Source organism: Protomyctophum parallelum (genome assembly GCF_964188405.1).
Source record: "Protomyctophum parallelum genome assembly, chromosome: 15".
NCBI lineage: Eukaryota > Metazoa > Chordata > Actinopteri > Myctophiformes > Myctophidae > Protomyctophum > Protomyctophum parallelum.
The window spans coordinates 20,734,592-20,758,098 of NC_139710.1; the positions used below are offsets into that span (position 1 = coordinate 20,734,592).

The 23,507-nt window shown below is 45.2% G+C and overlaps 1 protein-coding gene across 1 annotated transcript in view; it reads right to left on the minus strand.

The window, feature by feature from the left end:
* The window catches only part of LOC310872334 (metal transporter CNNM4), a 35,065-nt gene extending 16,891 nt beyond the window's left edge, over nt 1–18,174 (minus strand). The window contains exons 1-4 of the mRNA XM_083784113.1: nt 16,722–18,174; nt 4,633–4,776; nt 4,305–4,442; nt 3,074–3,243 (exon numbers count right to left, since the gene is read on the minus strand). Of these exons, the coding sequence (XP_083640239.1) occupies nt 3,074–3,243; nt 4,305–4,442; nt 4,633–4,776; nt 16,722–18,141 (1,872 nt within the window). The 5' untranslated portion in view covers nt 18,142–18,174. The remainder of the gene's footprint in view (nt 1–3,073; nt 3,244–4,304; nt 4,443–4,632; nt 4,777–16,721) is intronic.
* Nucleotides 18,175–23,507: the final 5,333 nt, after the last annotated feature.

Consider the following 23,507-nt stretch of genomic DNA (forward strand, 5'->3'; position numbering starts at 1 on the left):
ACATTGGTCCCAAGCTTTTTTGGTCCCATAGCCTAGAGGGGGCTAGTTCATAGGCCAACAGAGGAGAGACTTCATCCCATACCACTGAGGGACAAATGCTCTGCAATGGGCTACTACTAGTATAATAGTTGCTAGACCAACCAGCCAACCAATGATGAAACTTCATCACTCAGTCTATACTTTCGGAGTGCTCTACCATGCTTATAGGGATGAGATGACTGAAGCATACACTCAATAATGAGGACTCTAACTCAGTCAGTCAGCCAGCCAGTCAGGGACATGGGACTCGAATTGGCTGGCCCCCGGATCCGGCAACAAGCTGGTGTGGTGATCAAAATGATCTGTTAAGGCCATTGTGTTGCACACATAGTAGAGTGAACTGTGGTTATCTAGGGCCTTTTTCTCCAGACACACACACTGTGTGTGTGTGTGTGTCTGTTTCTGCTCTGGGAGAATAACACAGCATCTTTATAGCCAGGCCAATGAATCACACTGCTCGTAAACAAACACACTCTAGTCTGCCCGCTGTGGGGGTCACTGCCAGGAAACGTGCACACACACGCAAACATGTGCACACACATGCACACATTCAGAGCTATAATAGGAGTGGAATAAAGTTTAGGGTGGACAGTGAATTATCTGTAATGAAGTTCCTGGTTCTCATGAGTCTCTTGTCTCTTGCAGCCTCCCACGCAATCATCTGATGCGCACATTTGTATGCACGTACGCACGCATGATGAAGAGCAGTGGAAACATAACCAATAGGCACAAATCTCATTACGTTCAAATAAAAAATAGGCCCTAGAAATGCCATGAAGTTCAAAATAGGCCCTAGAAATGACCACACACAAACAGGACCTTCTATCAAAAGACTGTGTATCCTCTCTAAGGGTTTAGCAAACCAGAAATATTCTGTCCTCCGTCGGAATACATCTCCCGCTCTACCTTCAGCCCCACCAACCGTCACCCTTTCCTTTGTTTTCAAAAAAACAATCCTGCAGTACTGGTAAACATTACACTGTGTACAGGACAAACGTGTGACATTTTGGTAATTGTACAATTGAGTCAAACTGCACCTTTATTATGACGTTAAGAACGATCCTACAAGCCGAGTCCCATCCAGAGAGAGACCCGCCTAGGCATCATGTTATGGTACAGATAATGTAAGTGAAAATGGAAGATGTGTAATCCTCCCTCATTCCACGTACTGCATGTTTACACTAAATGCCCTCAATGGATTATTTGTAATGTACAATATCCTGCCTCCCATGGGGAAGATTCCACAAAGATGGGAGGGTGTTTGAAGCTCTGGATTAGCTAATGACTATTTAGGGACAATGACATCACTGCTTCGTGGGAAAACAAGAATGTGTTTGTGTGTGTGTGTGTTAATAAGCAAGGGTAGGATCAAAAGCATATTTCCCCACCAACAGTAATCTGGGTGCTTGTTTATATGTCCACAACAGGTATTGGCTATATGGATTAATTCAGGCTATTGATGGTTTGATGGAGTGCTCGATGGTGCTTATGCAGAGTTTGTGTGCGTGTGCGTATGGTGTGGCATTAGTGTTATCGACAGCTGACTGATAATGCCCCTCCCCTTCTGCCGACCCTCTTCCATAAAGGAGATCAATTAACAAAGAGCAGGGGGTCCTTTCGGGCCCCGGTAACAAACCACCACAACACCAAGGTCACAGCTGTCTTAAAAGCCCCCCCCCCCCTCCTCTTCCCTACCAGAGGAGGCTGGCTGAGCTTTCTTTTTTGATTGACTGAATACTTTATTAGTCAGAAATGTGAACAGCCCGCGGTACAGTCAGACACCAAGGCCGAAAGTATAATGCCAAAGCTCCACCAACTGTGTTGCGTTGCATTCGGACGGCGTCAAAAAATAAACCGGTGGGGATTACAGCCACCGAACGCAACGCGACGTTGGCAGTGGAGCACCCTTTATTGATTACGTTGACACCGACGCTATGCCCAATGGCTGCAGTGGAGCCCCGCCGTTTTTTTTTAAAACCCATTAACACAAATCTTCTCTTCTGGAGGTCCTTGGTACAAAACATTTTCCGATGGTGGGGTCCGCGGCCAAATACATATCAATTTGGGTGCCCTTGGCATGTAAAAGTTTGAAAACTACTGATTTAGAAGGCATTGGTAGAGTCGGCCTCAGCTCTTAAATGTGTTATTGTGATACGAGCATGCTCAGTCAGTCCCAGTACAAAAGAGGAGCAGGGGTGTTAACTTCGCACAGAGACCAAATCTGGCTCTCTAAGACCGTTAATCTCCTTGTGGAGGTGATTGGCTTTGCTGCAGACTTGACTTACCAACCTGTTGATGTTGTGTGACGTATACGCTCAGGTGAGTGCACCACACACACACACACACACACACACACACACACACACACACAACACAACACACACAGGCACACCCACATGCAGGTGCCACGCACATGCAAACTACAGTATGAGTCGACCGAGAAGTTGTAGGAAAACTCTGCAGAGCTGGCCATTGTACAAGCCCGTTGCTGCTTCTTTCCTGAAACTATCAAAAAGAAAGAAAAAAGAAACCTCACCCAAGTGTCCAGACTGTAACAACTGCTGAAATGCTGTGCACCGAATGGACAGTTTTCACTGCAATGTATTACTTCCTGGTTGTCTGTAAGTCCTGCATGCCCTGCACACATACACTGTAGGTTTTCCACCTTGCCTTGTAAACTGTATTTGTCATACATAACGTAACGTAGCGACGTATGTTTCACGAGACGCAGCTTGACTAAAATTAAATTCCTTTATGTTCTACATACTGGCAATAACACAAAAATAAAGTGTTCCGAGTTCTGATACAAAGCAGACTAGTGACATCTGTTAAAGTCGGTGGACATAGCCGAGTGGATATACCGGTAGGCTGTCTGGGAAATGTAGAGGCACCGGGGGCTCCTAACACTCAATCCTCCTGTCCTCACTCATGTCAGTAGCCCTGTATAGATGTATCAGCTAAATCAGTACATGGGTAGCGTATGGCATAGCCGTAGCCTCCTCCCCCCACACCCAAACCCAAACATGTTGTATACCTGTAGGATGAGGACAAAGTAGTCCACAGCCTTGCCCCGCTGGTAGACATAGTGCTGCGTTGAGCGCTTGTCGCTGTCGTTGAACTTGATCTCCTGGATCACATCAGGGTGGCGAAGAATCCGCAGTAACACCTTGTCTGAAATCTGAGACGGGCTGAACAAGGTCACCTCTGGAAGAGGAGAGGAGGGGGGGGGGGGGGGGGGGGGGGGGGGAGAGAGCGAGAGATAGAGAGAGCCAGAATCAAGGTCAGAAGACAGCAAAAACACTATTCCAAACCTAAGATTCAACCTGTTGAATTCTGGCAAGGTGCTGTGATTGGAGGAGCCAGGGCTCGTATGGTCAATTGCCGCACCTGGATCGGGGACAAAGACACGTTCCACCTCACAATCAGTGTGAGTGAAGTAAGTGAACCCACACGGGGGTTCACAGTACTACAGTACTCGCTGTGTTATACTCTACTGTAGAATCTAGAGGGAAAGGTAGGGCATCCATCATCTACGGACTGATCAAACATCGTTCAAACTGTCATGTCATGCTTTGTCTTTATGCAGACACAGTAACTGGGTGTGAAGGGGTTCATAAAGTTCAAAGTTGATGGTTAAAAGAACTTGATGAAAACAGCTGGGTTTAGGGTGAGGTTATCAGGAACAGGAGAAAAGGCAGCACAAAGAAATAGATGGAAGGAAGAGAGAGAGAGAGAGAGAGAGAGAGAGAGAGAGAGAGAATACTATAAAGCGCGCGCGCGCGAGAGAGAGAGAGAGAGAGAGAGAGAGAGAGAGAGAGAGAGAGAGAGAGAGAGAGAATACTATAAAGCGCTACGTCATGCTAGCTTCCGCTGGGAGGCTCCTGCCAGTCGCCGCTTTCGGACCTGACAGATGGCAACAGTCCACACGCTCAATTGATTTGTAGTGCAGGGAAGACTTTACATCCCGTTGGCCTGATGCCCGTGTCGCATTTTGCCACTAAGCACGTACAAGCATACTTGGTGCTCAGACCTTAAATATGGCTCCTGAGGAAACATGCAAGCAGAAACCTCAGCTTTAAATAGCAAGTAGGGACTTGTGCTGTTTTTTTGTCGGATGTGCAGATTGCGTCAATCACTTTCTGGCACACCGAGCCGTGTTGATGTAATTAAATGCGTAGTGGAACTTCAATGAAATACTGGTTGGAACACTTTAAATGTGGTACAGTCATGCATGTTGTACCCTTTTGCGTATGACTTTTACTCACCTGTGGCCAAGAAACGATGAGCGGCCAACAGTAGCTGAGGAGAGATCTTAACTTTGGATTCGGCCTCGGTCTGCTTGAAGGCCGAGAAATCTCTCTTATTCTTGTTGGCCGGCACCTTTTTCCTGTGGCGGTTATCAGCTGGACAGACACAGACAACACACCATCATTTTACAAGAGTCTTAATTCAACATGTTACCAGTATTACATAACCATCTGGTAGTCCTAATCAAAAGATAAAGCAATGACCAGTGACAAATTGACAATACTGTTCTCGGCGAGCTGAGCGATCAAGCAGCCTGTGACAAACAAAGCCAAATAGGCCACTCACTGTAAAGATCAGATTCATCCAGGATCTCTGACTTGATTATCTCCTCGATGACATCTTCTAGCGTGACCAATCCCAGCACCTCGTAGAACGGATCTCCCTCCCCCTCGTTGTTCACCTTCTGTACAATGGCCAGATGGGATTTTCCTAAGTGGGAGCAAGATGGAGACGGGCATTAGTTGGAGTATCAATCAATCAATCTATATATCTATCAACCCACCAAGCAAAAACCTGGATCAATGTCAACTCAATCGACTAAATGGCAAGCTTGTCTAAAACAGCATCTCAAAGCATATTAGCATACCATAGTATACATTAGAGGTGCAACAGTTAATAGAACTAATTGATTCAAATAATTTTTATAAAATACAATACTTTATTTTGCAATGAAGTATAAAACAAGGCTTAAGTGGTTAATCAGACTAATCGATGCAAAAATGTTTTTTTTGTTCACAAACGCGTCGATCCATGAAACCTTTTAAAGAATGACAAAAATGCTTCAATATTATTCAATTAATCGAAAACGCAATATTTAGAATATTTGCTAAGAAAATAATCGATAGTTGCAATCCTAGACACTAGACTAGACAGTACACGTCACAATCTTTTGTATTATTTTATGCATACCCATCGGGTTCAATGATCCAAGACAGAGTCAAGTCAGGGCAAGTAAAATCCTTTCAAAGTGTATTTGTTAAATATAGCTGGCACCGACATGCTTGGTTTATGATTCAAGATTCCAGATTTTATCGTTATATATCCCATAATGATACTTATATGAGAAGCAACAAGACAAAAAATAAATTAAGCAAAAAAAAGAAAGAAAGAAAGAAAAGACAGCAAATACCTAAAGTCTAATGCAAATAACAATTGAACACTGTGAGGTGCCTTCTACCTCAAAATATTATGAGGTGCCCGTGAGTGTGGGATATGTTGAAATAATATAATAATGTGTGGTGTGTGTAAGCTGTAAGGTGCTGCGATATAATTAATAAATGTGCAAAATATACACATAATGTGGAAGTAGGTTTGCCTGTGTGTGTATGCACAGCTGTTCTCTGTGTGTAATAGGCAGACCGGCAACAGGGCTGTTAGTGTCCATTGTTGTTTGCTGGTTGCCTGCCACTCCCAGAGCCTACTTGTCCAGGCCTTGAGGCTGTGGTTCTGGGTACATACAGTATATCATGACATGTTTTGACGTTGTATTCATTTATTCCTCATCATCGTCATTCTTATTTTGCACAAAACAGATACCATTGTTGATTTATGTGAACATGTGATACTAAAACATGTGATTTGGACCAAGCCTGTGGATTACAGTATGTCAACTACCTGACGGCTAACATTTATGACTTTTGACTACATCTGATAGTGGCCCTTTCCTAACTAACCCCGCCTCCCCTCCAATTCCCTCTGCTTGCACCGCAAACAGCACGTTAATGGTTACAGGTCATAATAGGTAGGGCTGGGTGTGGACTTTGGCCATGTCTTTTACTGTACTAGTACACACACACACACACACACACACACACACACACACACACACACGTGCTCATACACACATTGTGTGCCACACATCCACATAAACAAACACTTATTAGACACAATAATGAACTCTTCACCTGGCACTTTATCACTGATATCAATAGTGTATCAACAGTACAAATGTTGCTGCGGGACTTTCTGGCTGAATGGTTGTGTCCACAATAAGCAAACAGGCTGCCATGGTGCGCCGCGGACGCAGGCTGAATTATTAATGCCAGTGCCAGAACGGAACACTAGTCACAGCTGTCTCGGGGGTAGAGAAGGCCCCGTGTGGAGCAGGATAATGCCCTCACCACCGCCCTGACACACAAATGCCAAGTACCTGCATATACAGCATGTCCACACACAAAGGGTAAGCAATAGAATAATCGATACGTAAATAATTTATGGTTGCAGCTGCAGGCTTGCAGCCCTAATTAGGACCTTCCTTCACTGTTGACCGAAAAGCGTCATAATGTTATACTACAGTACACACAATCACACATTCACACGCACACATTCCTAATGTTCGTTTCTGTTCTGCTTAAGGCCCATTGTGATCCAGGATGAAATGACAGGTCCGCCGTCAATCGGCTATCCTTCGCTTCCACGAAGAGGCCTGTGGACGGGACACGTAGAGAAGAGGGCTTACTGAACCTAACAGGATCTGAAGTGTTTTAGGAGTGGGTCCTTGATGCCAGCCTGCGTAGCCGGGAAGGGGGGGGGGGGGGGGGGGGGGGGAGTAGACGGCATTGGCAGAGTGCCACAGGGACATTCTACACATTCCCTAACCTGACCTTGGTTTGACCACAGGAATAGAGCATAGAGTAAACCCATTTGTCTCCCGAGTCCCGGCTTACTGGAGGAGTCCATGATGTCATGTTCGCAAGAGGGAGACAGACTGGTGGGAGGGAGGGGGGGTTGTATATTTTAGTCTGGACTCTCTGAAGTCTCCAGGGAAGGCAGTCATGGATTAATTTGTTGTACGGCGGAATTAATCACACGCCAAAAATAGCCGTTCTACAAGCTCACAACGGGTCGCGGATGATGCGATTGTGCACTTGTAGAGCGGTTATTTTCATGGTGCGACAAAGTATATAAATGAGGCTACGCTCACCGCCGTGTTCTGGCTAAGACGCACAGCATTGGAGGCCGGTGGTCCTTAGCTTGCTGGTGGAAACAGACACTTCTCAATACAATACTGTAGCATGGCCGTGGCAATGACGTCACGCTCAGTGCCAACAAAACAAAACTCATAGATGAGGGTGCCTGGACTGCCTCGACGGAACAAGATCTGAAGGTCCACTTGCCTGGAATGCCTTGTATGGGACGAGGAGAGTATGGATATCTGAGACGGGAGATGACGTCGAGAGACGGTATTTTTTTTGCAACACCAGAATCAGTACTGCTGTATAGGGCAGAGACATGGACACTCACAACACAGCGGGAAACGCTGGATGGTGTCTACACAAGAACGCTAGGAATGGCACTTGATGTCACATGGGAGGACCAAGTCAGGAAGAGAGGGATGAGGCTGGCTGTCTGGGCACTGTGTTACTGTGTTAGGCACCCTGAACTGACGGCAAGGGTATTGACTCTGTGGGAGACAACCCAAGGCACAGCTATGAGGGGACGGAGGCGCTGCGGAGCTCTGAGATCTGATGCAGACAGGAGGGAGGTGATCCAGAGTTGGTGTCAGCCAGCGCACACCATCGCATGCAATTAAAAGAGAGAGAGAGTGTGTGTGTGTGTGGGGGGGGGGGGTCCTGTTGTTGGCTTATGCTAATTTTGTTGGCTTATGCTAATTTAATAAAGTGACTGTGAATATAGAGAGAAGTGACTGTGAATATAGAGAGAAGATTCTGTGTGTGTTCCTTTGGGATGCATCTCAGAAATATGCTCCATGTCCCATGTGTTATTTCAACCCAGTACAGTAATTACATCTATAATCATTACTAGCTAACATTCTTAGGCATTGCATGCCAAGACATTAATGTGGCAATACAGGGAATGGAAAAATAATGCAATGGAAAAGTCTGTCTGTGTGTGTGTGTGTGTGTGTGTGTGTGACCCCTCTCTGAGATCCCTACAGAGCTGAGTCAATATTTCAGAGGAAGCCGGGGCCACAGGGGACATACTTACTGCTAGTCACAGGAGAGTCACTTTTAGAATTTATTGACTCCTTTGTGTGTGCGCACACACACACACACACACACACACACACACACACACACACACACACACACACACACACACACACACACACACACACACACACACACACAGACAGAGACAGACAGTAGAGAGAGACATATGAACTGTCAGCTGGGGTCTCCAGAGTTCAAACACTACCGAGTCAGCCCACTATGTGGTGCTGGGCTTCACTAACATGACATGACAGACTTTCTCTTAGCAGAACTTCACTCACCATTTACCACAATGGTAAGGAAACAACATGCGGGATGTCTGGTAGCTCAAACCTCTTTTCCCGCAAAAATAGGGATGCCTGGGTTCATTGATATGGTTAATCTTAGAATTGAAACGGTAAAAAAAGGAAGGAAAAGGTCACAGACAGCCACGGAAAAGGTCACAATGACATAATTATAGTTACATCTCGGAAATGGCATATCATGACAACTGCATAGTGTTGGTGGAGTAATGCGCTCTACTGAATGCAATCCTTCATGTTCTGTTGCTGCTGGCAATGGAAAGTACAGACAGATCTATACAATCTGCAACAAAGAGGAAGTTTGTCTGTCATGTTTCTATAAAGTGACTCTCTGGCCAGTGGCCACATCATTTTTTTTTCATGCAACATGAATGACTCAAGGTGGATATGTCCGTTTTCTCCCAGTGTAGGCCACGTGATGTTTAAGTGACCCATGGGAAAGGGGAAGAAACGAAAAGAGAAACGGGAACTAAGACAAATAGTAAGCTTTATCCAATCTGCTGCAGTGTACACCTCTCAGCTATGGGCAGTTGATTCTCCTATTGAAGCCAGTTCTGCAATAAAACATGGGGTGCATACTTAGTTTAGACTAGTCATTGGTTAGACATGGGTATTGAAGTGCAATCACTGTGGTAACTGTGGTGTTTTCTTCTAGGGCCGAGGTGTTTTTAAGGTGATCTACAAAAACTGGACTGAGCTTACCGCTAATTGATGTTAACAAGTCAGAGCAGACTTCAGCTAGAAAATCAGCTTATCAGCTAATGTTGTCTGATGTCAACACAGCATGGCCCACACTAAATACTGTATCTTTGCCAGACTGGAATAAGCAAACTGAAGCTATGCTCGTTCATAGCTTCAGTTTGCTTATTGCAGCCTCTGGCGGTGGCTGTCTGTGAACTGGAAGGACCCCCGTTCGATCCCCGGCTCCTCCTGACTCCGTCTGTGTCAAATTGCCCTTGAGCAAGACATGCAGGGTGGTGGCTTGCATGGTTGTCTCCACTGTTGGGTGTCGGGTGTGTGTGAATGGGTGATGTAACGCACACCAAAAAGCACTTTGAATAACAAAGCATTATACTGTAGAAATGCAGAGTGCATTTCCTTTTTACAATTTAGGGCCTTTTCTCAGCCTCTCCCTCTGTTGCTACATCTGAAAAGTGCTTACGCTCTTAGGCTATTAGGCTTAGATGCAGTATTTCACATCGGCTCCCATACAGGAAAAATGTCTCAAAGAAATGGGAATATGTTTATTTTTAACTGTACTTTAACTACAGACCATTCAGATCAAAACACCTTAATTGACGTTATTATTCATACAGTAGATATTCACACCTGCGAGCTGCTCAGCACTAGCACCACAGTATTCTACTGTTGGACACTGAGCAGTCTAGACTAGAGCATCCGGCTGGGGACTGACCGATTTGCCCAACAGTACACAGAAGGCTGTTGTTGTGGGAAGATGAGAGTAAAAAGTATCACCTTATTCCTTTACCCGCCCTGATTCTCCCAGCCTGTATGCAGATTAAATTGTGCTCTGACCTTGTGGCATTCTGTCACCAGCATACCATTCACTGGCTCTGTGTTTGTTGACATGAAACATCACAAAGACGAGGGAGGAGAGCTATTAGTTTGTATGGGAAAGGAATGCCACGCGCATACCACCCACGCACACAAACAGATCGACGGCACTGACCACTGACACAAACGGACACATACATGCACTCCAGGTGACGAAAAATGCACAAACATGCACCCACACAAGTATATTATTGTGTGGATCAGGTCATGCCCTTACCGACCTGTTATTCCAGTGATATGGGGAAAAGAATCCCTCACAGTTCCCAACAATCTCAAAAGAGAAAGAGTTACAATTTCAACTGCAGTACAACTTCCGTGTTTCATCAAATCTCTGTCCACTAGTCTCAAAGTCCATTGGAACAGAGCATCAGAATTAAATCCATCGTCCGCTTTGAGTGAAGTAAGATAACGAGCGTAACAATGCACACAGGCTGGGGAATGTATTGATTTTATAGCTATATCTTGAAGACTAGTCTGGACATTTTATCTTAATGACGTTATATGGCATAGCTGTCATTTTTTCTATTTTACACTTTCAAAATGTTGCGCAAAGTGTAAAGATTTGACGCATTATGAGCTTGTAGATTCTCGCTAGTTCTGCTTTTTTCACCACAATATCAATATTAAGGTTTTTTGTAAAAGAAAGAAAAGAAAAAAGAAAGAAAAAAAAGATTATTGCGACCGAAGGTCTCAGTTAACTATGGAATTGTGCATTTCACTCAAAATCCCCATACACGGGGAAAGTGCCTCCGTACATTGACAAGCTTTATGTTGATCTCCCTTTCCAGCAGCACTTGGCACCTGCCCACAGAGCCAAAAATACTAGTAACTGGTGTACTGACCATGGTATTGCTGTGCTTAACTGACCAGCCAACTCTGAACCCTACAGATAGGTCTATCTAGATCTAGGTTGTATTGTCAAGAGGAAGGTGTGAGACATAAGACTGAACAATACAAATTAATTTACGGCCGTTATCAAAGCAAACCTGGGCTTCCATAACACCTCAACAGTGCCACAGGCTGATCACCTCCATGCCACGCCCCATTGATGAAATCATTTTTTCAAAAGTAGCCCAGACCAAGAATTAACTACATACATCAATATACTTTTCAGATGGTCGACATTTCTTGTTAAAATTTTCACACAGGCATTGCCCATAATATTATGGAGGTCTTAACGAAGCCCCCTTTCCCATTTAACCAATTATAAATTAATAATGACTTTATTGGTGAATTAAACTTTCCCCATCTACTTACATGGGAAAACGCGCAACCTCACACCTCCGGCCCATAGCGACACCTGCATCACAGGCCACCGTTCTCGGTGTTACCCCACTGTCATGCTTCCTTTGCTACAGCCGGAACGGTGCACACACACACACACACATACATGACTTGCCCATTAGGTTATTTGTGCCGAGTGTCAAACTATCTTCTTGCTGACTGATATCATTAGGGGACACGTAAACCCAAGTGACACACTCAGACACAACGTCAGGGTGTTGAGTGGCTAGCGACAGCATTGTCAGCACTCCTACACCACGTAGTAGTTCCAGCGACAAGGCAGGAAGAGGAATAGAGGAGCAGCAGGCCGCTGGCGCTGATAAGAGCCTTCAGAGAGCGAGAGAGGTGGACAGAGTTGCCGTGGTCCTGTTTTGACGTAATTTACTGTCCCGAGGTGCCAGACATCCAAACACTGTCTGACACCCGGCAGTTAGGAAGTGGTCCAAAATGCAAGGTTGGGGGGGTACCGTCCTAAAGTCGGCTCTTCGGTGCTACTGAACATTTCTGACGCGCCGAAATCATTTCGGCACTACAGCGCCGAAACAGCGGTAAGATAGGAGTATGAATCGGCCCTTAGGCAGAGCAAATGCAACCATTCATTGCTCAGGTGTGGTCACACGCAGTTGAAGTGCATGGCACTAACATAATTACTAAATGCACATCTCAATCCATCTACCACCAATGCTAAAGGTGTACGCGTGTTGGAGTTGTCGATACATTTAATTATTCATATGGTGTCAATAATATGCCTGTTCTGCTGCCACTCACATCCCCCATCCCTTGAACAAAATAATTAAAAATAATCACAATAATAATTTAAATATGCTTGACAGAGTGACTAGGATATAAGCATGCACTTAACTGGCATTATACTGGCTGGCAGCAGTGATAATGATCTGAACTGTCTTGTATAGACTCGACCTGATATGAATTATGAAACACACACACACACACACACACACACACACACACACACACACACACACACACACACACACACACACAGCGAGAACAAAAGAGGAAATGTGGAGTCAAATGCACAGATTAAACAGAGAGGTTAGGTAGAGAGAGACATGGTGTTGAACAGAAATACAGAGAAATTAGAGGAACGCCCATCACACAAAAGGAGACTCAGGTTGGATCTGTGACGGGCCTTATCAGCCGGGATTGGTAAACCTTCAACACACATTGATCAAAGGGTGTGTGTATGTACAGTATGTGTGTGTGCGTGTGTGTGTGTGTGTCTAAAAGGGAGTGTCAGGCAAGTGAGCATACTAAACCCCAGTAAAGAGTGGGAGTGGAAGTGGGTAAATGAGTGTTTGGTCCAAAGGTCAGGGAGGGCACTCTGTAATGAATAGTAAAAGAATGCTGAAAGACAACTAAGAGAGGGAGATATATGATGGCAAGAATGAGTGAGAAAACAAAGTGAGTCAATGTGTAGGAGTGGTACACTGACGGACAGTACAAATATATATATATATATATATATATATATATATATATATGAGAAAGAAGAAGATGGCAGATATTGAACATAAGCACGGTATCCGTTATTGAACGTTATTGTAGCCCTGATATTTAACATACCAAAAGGTAGGGTGGAGTGTCCAGATGAGTGCGTGCACTGATAAAACACAGACGGGGGCAATATAGAGACAAGCCTAGCAACACAAACCAAACAGAAGTTGGTCTATTTCCTGTATGTACAGTCAGAGTTCTCAACAGAATCTCAAAAGCTAATTAGCACATGTAAAAATATTACATTGAAAAAATAGAAAAATAGAAAACAAATGCATATCGGATCTGTTTTACAGGCCAAGTGTATGTATTGCTGTATTGTTGTCTCCACCAGGCCGAAGGCATGGGGGGAGAGTATGTTTTGCACTCCGTCCGTCCGTCCGTCCGTGTGTGTGTGTGTGTCCGTCCGTCCGTCCGTCCGTGAGCAGCTAATCTCGGCCACCGTTAACCCGGTCGATGCCAAATTTTGCACACACACTCCCTGGATGCCAACGATGAACCTCTGCCCCAAAATTTCCAGAACGGCCTGTTATAGCGCCACCAGGAGGCCGCTTTGTGCAAAACAAGTTTTTGCACAGTACACCTACAGATTTTGTCCAAACATCGCGCAAATTGGTACACAGTCTCTCTAGAGCCATTCAACGAAACGGGTCTTTCAGATTTCTCACACTCCATCCTGATTGGTTAAGATTGGCTTCCAAAGTTCACAGGAGTGCTCAGTTCCAAACAAAATGCTGCAAATCATGAACACATCGCGTGATTTCCGTGAAATTGTGCACGCACATTCCCACTAGGCCGAGGAAGAAATGCCACAAGAACAATTTCAACTCAGCCTCAAGGTGGCGCTATAACTGGCCGAAAAGTGTTTTTACCTCTAATTTACTTTTGTTGCCCTTTTATCCAACACCAGATGAAGGCAAGCTGCAATGTCCTACATTCCTATCCTGGTGGAGACCTGTGCCCAGAAGGGCACTTTTTCTAGTTCTTTCTGCTTTGGCAATGTAAACGTATGTTTTCTCATGCCAATAAAGCCCTTTGAATTGAATTGAATTGTGTGCATTTTAATGAATCATGGTGACTGGCTCCGAGTCCATGCTTACCTGGAAACACATATGACACGTGTGCTCCAGAGACATTTTAACAAAGCTAAGGAGAAATGAGATGGAACATGAAATGGACATGCCACCTTCTGAAATACAGATCCCATTCCCAAGGCTTTGGGTCTCTTCTGGTTTCTAATATCATAAGGGGGAGGCGTCATAATAGCCTGGCTAATAAGCCAGACCGTCATAAGGCATCATGTGGCATGGAGACAGTTAATGCTGAATCATTTGACATATCCTCTGCTCAAAGATTACATAGACAGTTGATGAGACAACTGAATATTTTTGCTAGAACAGACACACACAATGCTATTATGCTACTCATAATGCGAGAACACGACGGGTTGAGGCAATACTGAGGAATACTGCAGTTTTGCTCATAAGCCATTTAAAACTGGGAAAGCATTTGTCACTTCAGATTTTAGCTATGAAAAATGTTGAATCTTCTGGGGGGTCTTCCTGGCACAAAACATTTTGTGCCAGGAAGACCCCACCCTGTCAGGGTATGATGTAAGAACAAAATGACCACCACCATAATTATGGTCCGTGTATCCTATGCAATGGGCAGGCCTAACACACCAACTCTCCAAAATGTGATTCGATGCAACAGGTGGTGGTGAACCCTGGCACCTGCATCCAACACAACAAACACTACACTATAAAGGCTGAAATGGGGAGGAGTGGTGACAGGTAGATTGCGAGAGAGAGCAAGACAATGTGACCTGTGGCACAGTTGGATACCATCACCATGACGACCGATGCCAAGGTGCTAGAGAATGGAACTCTCAGAGTCTGTGGGGGGCGAGGTCAGCGGAGAGGTGAACACACTGTGGGGCCGGTCAATCACGTACGGCATGTTCCCATGTAGTAAATGTTATTCGCCATTATGAGTTTGCAGACTGGACTGGAAGCTTGGAGCCCGAGTCAGTCAGTAAACTGGCAGTTAGCTGGTGCGTGTGTGCGTGCACGTGAGTACTGCAGGTCCACCTAGCTAACCATAATGTGATATACTTAGGACTCTCTAACAGGAGAGCACTCTACTCAAGTGTACAGTATGACCAACAGAGTGCACTCCAAGATCAACATCTCACCTCGCCATGCTCTCATTCATCTAACGCTCTCTCTCTGTGTGCGCGTCTGTGTCATTTTGCTCTGTGACTTGTTGCCAACGTCTCTTGCAACACCTTGGCCAAAGTGGGGTGCTAAGATGAACTGTAGAGCATTACCACAGCCAAATCTCACACTGCACTGGGGCCACTGGAGCCAACTGTCCGTTCCAATTGAGGCAAAGCCAATATAAACATAATATCTCTCACACACACACACACACACACACACACACACACACACACACACACACACACACACACACACCCCCTAAATGAAGCAAATGGCTAATCTCATGTAGCCTTATTTATTGAATTGGGAACAGGCTCAATTAAATTCAGCCCAGGCTGTAATAATGAACGTCTACGGATCTCACAGTACCGGGAATACTAACAATGTTGTGGAGGCAGAAAGGCAATAACACAATACTCAGTGTGTCTGTGTGTCTGCGTGTGTTTTGTCTACATGTCTGTGACCTTCAGGCAAAATACCCAGAGGAAAAATAAACCCCTGCGGGAGATGTGCACGGTGTGCACGTGAAATGTGTGTGTGTGTACTGTACTGTGTACATATCTGAGGACTGGAAGCTGCGAAGGGTGAGGGTTGGGAGCTGGGAAGGTGTTTGGATTTGAATCTGCATTGTAGATCACCTATTTTTGGCGAAGATATCTGGTGTAAAGGGGGAAAAGGAGAGGCAAAAATAGACCCCTGAGGGTCGTGGGACAACAAAGTATATAGGGGGTTCAAGTGGATAAGTGATTAGTTAGTCATGACTCATGACTCATGAGGGATAGCAGGAGGAAATAGACTTCTTGATGACAGCCCATTAGTAAAAGTGATATATGCTCGAGTATGAAAGAGAATGTACTTTGTGTATGTGAATGAATGAAAGAAAGACGGTGAAATGAAAGTGAAAGCAGGCAAAGTAAAAAAAACAGTTCACCTCACTAGGTACTAGTCTCCCCCACATGCCAGTTCCAGCGACTACATACCAGTCTGTTATACCATCACAACTTCATAGCCTTTTCCAAACAACTCAAGTAAACAAATAATCATAAACTGGACACGGCAGACTTGGAAAATGCTGCACAAGCACAAGATTTTTTTTGCCATTTTTTGGAACTCTAAGGACCGTTCACCATTAACTTCAGTTGTGTTGAGGAAGGCTGCTAGAAGTTGTGCAGCATAAAATAAACTTCACCTCAGTTTCAGTTGACATGAGAGTGAATAGACAATGAAACAAATTGTATTTCTGTGTATACTACTCCTTAAAGTCATCATTTCATCACAGATGCAGACCCATGCAGTTGATTGTACTTCAACTAAAGCAGTGACACACACGCACGCACGCACACACATATACACACACACACCACTGGGACTCTGGGAGAATAATAATAAAGAGATGATCCTGCTACAGGCTCAAATACTCACATGCTGTCTGACTCTGAATGAAAAGAGAAAATTAACTCCATAACAAGCTCTGAACTGTCTCAGCTCACACAATAAGACCCCCCAAATAACAAACAAACCTTTCTTGAACTCCTCAAGCATGGAGTCCAGCTTGGTGTCGTGAAACACGAAGTGGACAGGATGGTTGTAGAACTTGGTGATAGTCTTCAGGGTCGTACAGTCGTCCGGGTCGACGAAAGCCAAGTCTTTCACGTACAGGATATCCACGATGTTGGAGCGCTCGTCCTCGAACACCGGGATCCTCGTGTAGCCGCTCTCCATGATCTCCGACATGGTGTTGAAGTCCAACACGCCGTCGCTGTGGATCATGAAGCAGTTGGCGATCGGCGTCATCACATCTTCCACAGTCTTGGTCCTGAGCTCCAGGGCTCCCTGGATCATGTTGAGTTCCTCTTTGACCAGGTCATTGTAAGGCTCCGTGACTCTGAGCATCTCCACCAGCTTCTCCCGGTTGTACACCGTGCCGATCTCCTGTCCCAGGATGCAGTCGAGCAGCTTGCTTATGGGCCACGACAGGGGGAAAGTCAGAAGCATGAATAACTTTGTCACCGTGATGGTGTTTGCTCCCACCGCCAGGCCGTGGCGTGAGCAAAGCGCCTGGGGAACAATCTCGCCAAATATGACGATGCCGACGGTGGAGGCGACCACGGCACCGATGCCCGAGCCGATCAGGTCGTCCAGGAGGATGGTGAGGGTGGTGTTCACCAGGACGTTGCCGAGGAGCAGGGAACACAGCAGGTAGTTGCCTTTCCTCCGGATGGGCTCGATCTTGCGGGCGTACTTTTTCTCCTTGTCCGTGCCACAACTTTGCACTATGCGGAGCTCCATGGGGTCCAGTGCCATGAGTCCCAGGTTGAGTCCACTGAACATGCCCGAGAGGACCAAAAGGCAAGCGATGATGATGATCTGCAGCCACAGAGGCAACATGGACTTCTTCTCCTCCGCCACCCGCAGCCACCCATCGTCCTCCCCCAGCAGGTACCACTCGCCTCGGCTGTCTTTGATGCACAGGCTGTACAACTTCTCCACCTCGCTCTTGCGGAGCGCCTTGATTTTCAGACTCAGCAACCCCGAGGTGCCCTGGTTGCTGATGTTCATGCCGCCCCGGACGACTATGCCTTTGGTGTCCTCCACGGAGCAGCTCCTGTTGAGAGGGACACTGGTGCCGCCCGCGCCCCCGTGGCCCTCATCCTCATCATCGTCGCTTGCGTCCTGCTCCGTGAACTTGATGAGAGTCGAGGTGTTTGGAAAGATCTGCAGCCCGTAGAACCTGAGGAGGATGTTGCTATCCTCCGTTACCTGGATCACCCCGTCTTCAGTGGTCGTCGCCGCCTTGTCGCTTTTTTCAAGCCGCATGCCGAGTATCCGGCTACCGCTACACAAGTCCGTGGCCCCGGTGTTGAACTGTCCACTCGCGAAAAAACATGAAAAAAGCAATAAAGTTAGCGTGAACCTCTGCCCACTCCAGCCTGTCGCCATGTTTGTTTCACTCTCTGACTGGAACCTGGGAGCTGACGTCACATACTCACTAAAAAGAGCCCCGCCCATTAGTATAATTCTAAAACTGACCCAACCAGCATTCGGAACGTCACTGAAAAATACTGAACGAGCCCCTTTATTTTATTTGTATTCGATTATTTTTTTTATTTTTTACAATGACTGATATTCTTTTCCAGTAGTCCAGGGCACATTTGCAGACCTATCACGGTGACATTTGTTATTTAACACATTGCATTTAAACACGCAACCATCATTTAGATTCTTTCAATTCAACTTTTATTATACATTAAACTTTCCGTACAGTGTAAAGGAAGCAAACGAAAATACAAATTGAATGTTGGCCTCTATCAATGCATGCCCAAGCCCAGCCCAAGCCTGTCCTACACACTCGTGGTGGGCTGTTGCTCTTTTAAGTTTTACAACAGTAACCCATTTGGTCTATAATTAAGCTGCAGCTTGCCTAGTATGCACTATGAAGGCTATCTTTTTATGATTTTATTTACAGCCCGTCTGCCTAGTAGTATCGTTGTAGGCTATTTGTGATTTTATTTAAATTGTATTTATTTTGGCTATTGTCGTATAATTAACCATGTTCATAAGAGTCTGTTCACAGTTTACATTTAAGTCTTGTTAAGTTTTAAACTATGTATTCATTATCTGTTTATCGTCTAAAAATTAGGACTCCAGTTAAAACAGGATCAGGTTCCTTTGTCCTAGGTCCCGCCTCTCTCCAACCGGAAAGAGCTCCGTATGTCCGAGAGAGGAGGGGCCTAGTTACAAATATAAGGACAGGTTTGTGGGTTGATCGAGGTTCTGCTGGATCCGGTTGCTCACTTTTGGCTAAACGAGTTGCTGTGTGTTTTTAATCCAGAGTTCCCAGAGGACGTTTTTTTCCCCCTTTGTGCCTTTGTCTTGACGGTGGATTGCTCTTTTGAATGCAAATAAAGACGTCTGCTTTAAACTCACTTAATCTGTACCTGACCCGGTTTTTTTCCTACCTTTGCTGCACGCTGGTTTTTTGTTCTTCAGAAAAGAAAAGACACCTCACTATTTTTAGTTTTTTACCACAGTAGGCCTAATGTCCATATTGGGTTATTTGTACATTTGTAACACCACACGCAAGCTTTTGATTTAATTACGCTAGATTTTGTTTTAATTTGTTTTTCCAAACAGTTTGCTTCTCGTCCTGAGTCTCCTGACAGATCACTCCGTACCGTTTTCGTCAATAAAGCTGTAGTAGACAGATATAGTCCATAGATATGGGTGTCTCAAGGTCTGACTCTAGATATTGTGCAACGTGCATAAAGTGCGCAACCATGTGATGTTCTCAAGACAGACTCCTGGCACATTTGAGGAAATACTCTCAATCGCTCTCGCAACACAGTAACGACTAATTGCAGTGATTTTCTTTTCTTTTTTTAAAGGAAAAAAAGACGCTCCATGCTCTTCCAAAACTGAATTTGCGCCTTGCGCCTTTTTTGAGTGCAGTGCTCCCTCTTGTGACCAAACTTGAAGTGCACTTGTGGCTGGGGCTGGCCGGGACTCAGTGGGGAGGTTCAACTTCTGACAGATAAAACAGTACTGTCAGGGCACTGCCTCTAATATGTGAGTTTATAGCCAATCATTGCGTGTACAGTCAGACAGCCAGCGGCCTATAGCTAGCATTTATATAATTTGAAAACAATATAGCCAATCTTTCCCACAACTTTTAAAACAGTCACATGTCAGATGAAGTAGCTATTTTACTCATCTGGGAACCCATGATCACCCAAGGTCACATATTATGTGCTGTGACAGAGCCCGAGAGCTGTGCAGAGAGCACTGAGGGAGCAGCCAGGCAGGTGCCCAAACCCAAGAAAATGGTAGGGGGGGGGGGGGGGTGTCTTTTTGTGGGGTCCGTCCGTCATGCCATTTCACACCATAAATGTAGTAGGCCTAATTTGGATGTCTTATGCTAATGGAGCAAGATGTTCGACAATAACTTGGCCAAATACCACCAAAGGTGTAACAATAAAGAACCACATTGAAGTACATTCAAGACTCAGGAGTGAATTTCTTTCTCAAACAGCATCTCTGCTGTAGAACAAGAGTTGAAGAATGTTTGTTTGATTTATTGACATTTTTATTTCACAGTATGTAGACTTCATACAAAAAGTCAATACAAAAACTGCTACTTTGAGGACGAAACCGAAAAGCACTAGACTTGTTTAGATCAGGGTCCTCCATTTTCAATTCATCTGAACATTTAAAGACGTACAGATAGACTAATATGAAAAACACGAAATCATCATGTAAAGAAAGAAAACAAAAGGAAAAACATGTACAGTTGGGGAAAAGGGGGTGGTGGGGGGGTTCTCGCCGTCTCTCCTATGTTACAGGGGCCATGATTTGCAGCCGTCCGTAGGTCCTTTGAGAGCGGGTTTGAAGGAGTCAAAGGATTCACATTGCTTAAAGGCTGTTGGTAGGGCGTTCCACATTTTAGTGGCATAGGAGCAAAATGAATGTAATACCTTGTTTGAGCCGAATCTGAGTTGCACATGGTTTGTTGAAATCCCTCTGGTGTTGCGAGTGTGGAGTTCATTGACATTAAGGAAGTATTTAGACAGGTATACATGGGAATCTTGGTGCTGTAGCGAATCTTGTGGACCAGGCCCATTGCAAGATGCTATACTCTGTCACCAACCCTATAAAGCCATTCAAGCCTATACAAATGGGCAGGGGTGAGGTGGGTTCTGGGAGTGAGGTCGCAAGTAGTAGCCTGACCAGTTTGTTTTGGGAAGTCTGGATCATTATATTAAGGGCCTTTGAGGTACTGTGGTACCAAGAGGGCAGAGGTGCATGCAAAGTCGAAGAAACCAAGTTGTGTTATAGCCTACACTGTAAATCCCGGGAACATGTGACACATTTAAACCTAAACACCATGTGTGTAATAATAAACAAGTAAGACGCGCAAACGCGTGAAGCGAACGCAGCTCGTGTGTGTGTGGTTGTGTGTGTGTGTGCTACAGCTGCGCCCTGTGTGTGTGTGTGTGTGTGTGTGTGTGTGTGTGTGTGTGTGTGTGCGTGCGTGCGTGCGTGCCACAGCTGCGCCCTCTGGTGGCGGGCCGGTGGTGTAACAGCGTGACACCACACAGCGTGACACACACACACACACAGACACTCAGCCCCTGCTGTCATAGTAAGTGGCTCACTGCGTTCGCAAATACAGTTGAACAAGGTGGACCCTCTTATAAACAAGTGTAATGCTTAATTGGGTTGTCCACTCACAGTTAACAGTCTTTGTATTGAGTTTGTGCTTGAAATGTACTGTAATTCTGCAAACTGTTAATAAATATTTCAATCAATCAATCAATCAATCATCAAGTCATCCCCGAACAGGATCAAACAAGTTGTAGTCACACAAGCTGATGTCATGTCGTTCACATTATATTAGGAACAGTAAATTCCCTAGTATGCTTCCTTAAGTTGTGGAACGCCACAGCAAACTGGGAGGGGACGACGACGAGAGTGTTCCGTTCACCTCCGCCATCTGTTCCCTCCCCTCCAGGCAGGATTGCATCCAGCTCACCGATCTGATGTGCTATCATTAAAACCAATTGCTTTTAGCTTATTAATCAGTATGTCAGCAATTTTTTCAGATTTAATTATTTAATGCGTTTAATAATTTGGGAGTATACAATTTGCATTTTCTTTTTACCGTTTGATATCGTATGAGAATACTTTTAAAAACTGGTTTTGACACCAAAATAAAAAATAGCTTTTTTGACAGTAGGTGGCAGTGCGAGACCTTGCGCTTGGTAGGGTACCGAGGCTACTCCATACTCCAGCAGGGATCCATGGCGCAAGATTTGGGATCGCACTGGAATAGTTGGCACGCCCGGATCTGCAGGGATTCGTAGTCAGGAGCACAGTGCGCATGCGCCGGTGTTTTCGTCCCACAACACAACTGGAAAATTCATCAGACAAAGAAAGGTAGGTAATCCTTCTCTCGCCGTTCTTTCATGCATTTAGGGTTGATAATGTGTGAAAAACGTTTAGAAGATAGCTGTAGGGTGTAATTCTGAGGCATGACTTTTCTCCAATTACAAGAGTAAAAGGACTCAATGGTCAATGAGGGGTGCATGTGTTTGGTCCGAAACACGACAACCCACCTCAAACCCTAACCTACCCATAACCGCAATTTAAGCACGGGAACGGGCGCTAGTCTGAGGTGCGGACGCATGTCGAACCAATGCTCCGTAGGACCATAGTACGCCTCCCGTCAATGAGGTGTTCCGTGTTCGTGTTCAGCTTTTAATAGTATAGTATCACTCGCATCACCAGGCTTTCCTCTTTTAAAAAAAAAATAAGAGCCGCGGCTTCCGTATTGACCTACATGCACGCACGTTTCCGTATCCGCAATTGAGCAGTAGACGCGAGTTTTGCGAGTAGATCCAAAAAGCCAACATGACTTGACTGACTCCCGGTGTCAGTTGTGTCATCAACAAAAAGTTTAACCACGAGTTATTTGACATGTATAATGCGTAAAATGTTTTTGAATTGTGTTGGAACTGTTGGAAATGGTTCAAGTGCACACATTTTGTATGTTCATTATCATGTGCAGTGCAGACGCAGTGATGTGAAAATGATAGCCTACTTATCAGCGTGCCTGGGTGGGTAGTGGGTACCAGTGCATTTATGACGCAATGATGCATAGGCCCACTTGCAATTTTCAAATGCTTCCGTCATTAGGGTGATCAGATCCAAACTGTTCATTTGAGGTTCAGAAGTATCCAGAGCCGAAGAGTTTGATCAATCCTCAAGGCCCCCCCCCCGCAGCCCCGCCTCCCCCCCCCCCGCCGCAGCGCGGAAAAAAATAAGTTGTTGTTGTTGTTGTTTTACTTTTAAAGCAGCTTCTATAGGCCAATGTCCAAGCCAAGGTGAGGACTTTCAGGACTATATTATTATGAGAGAGAGGGAGGGAGGGAGATATAGAGAGATAAGGAGGGAGAGAGAGAGATTTAGCATACTTTTACCAATGAATTAGCCTATACACAGACAACGACTGATCAGCCTATTTTGGACGATATGGGTCTTTTCTCGAGTCAGTGTGTAGTCTCACTATAGGGTTAGGTCTCTTTGGTGAATTCTTGATCAGTGTTATTATGTCACGACTCAAGAACAACTACCGTGAAATTCTGACACGCTTTGATGTTGTGGACATCTGGCTAGGTGAAAACAAAATAAACCTGATTAGCATTTGAGTACTTTTTAACACCTCTTGGACGGCCGGCGGAGTAGTCTCTCAAGACAGAGGCCCAATCCCAATTGCCTCCCTCAAGCCCTGAGCCCTGTACCCTCATTGA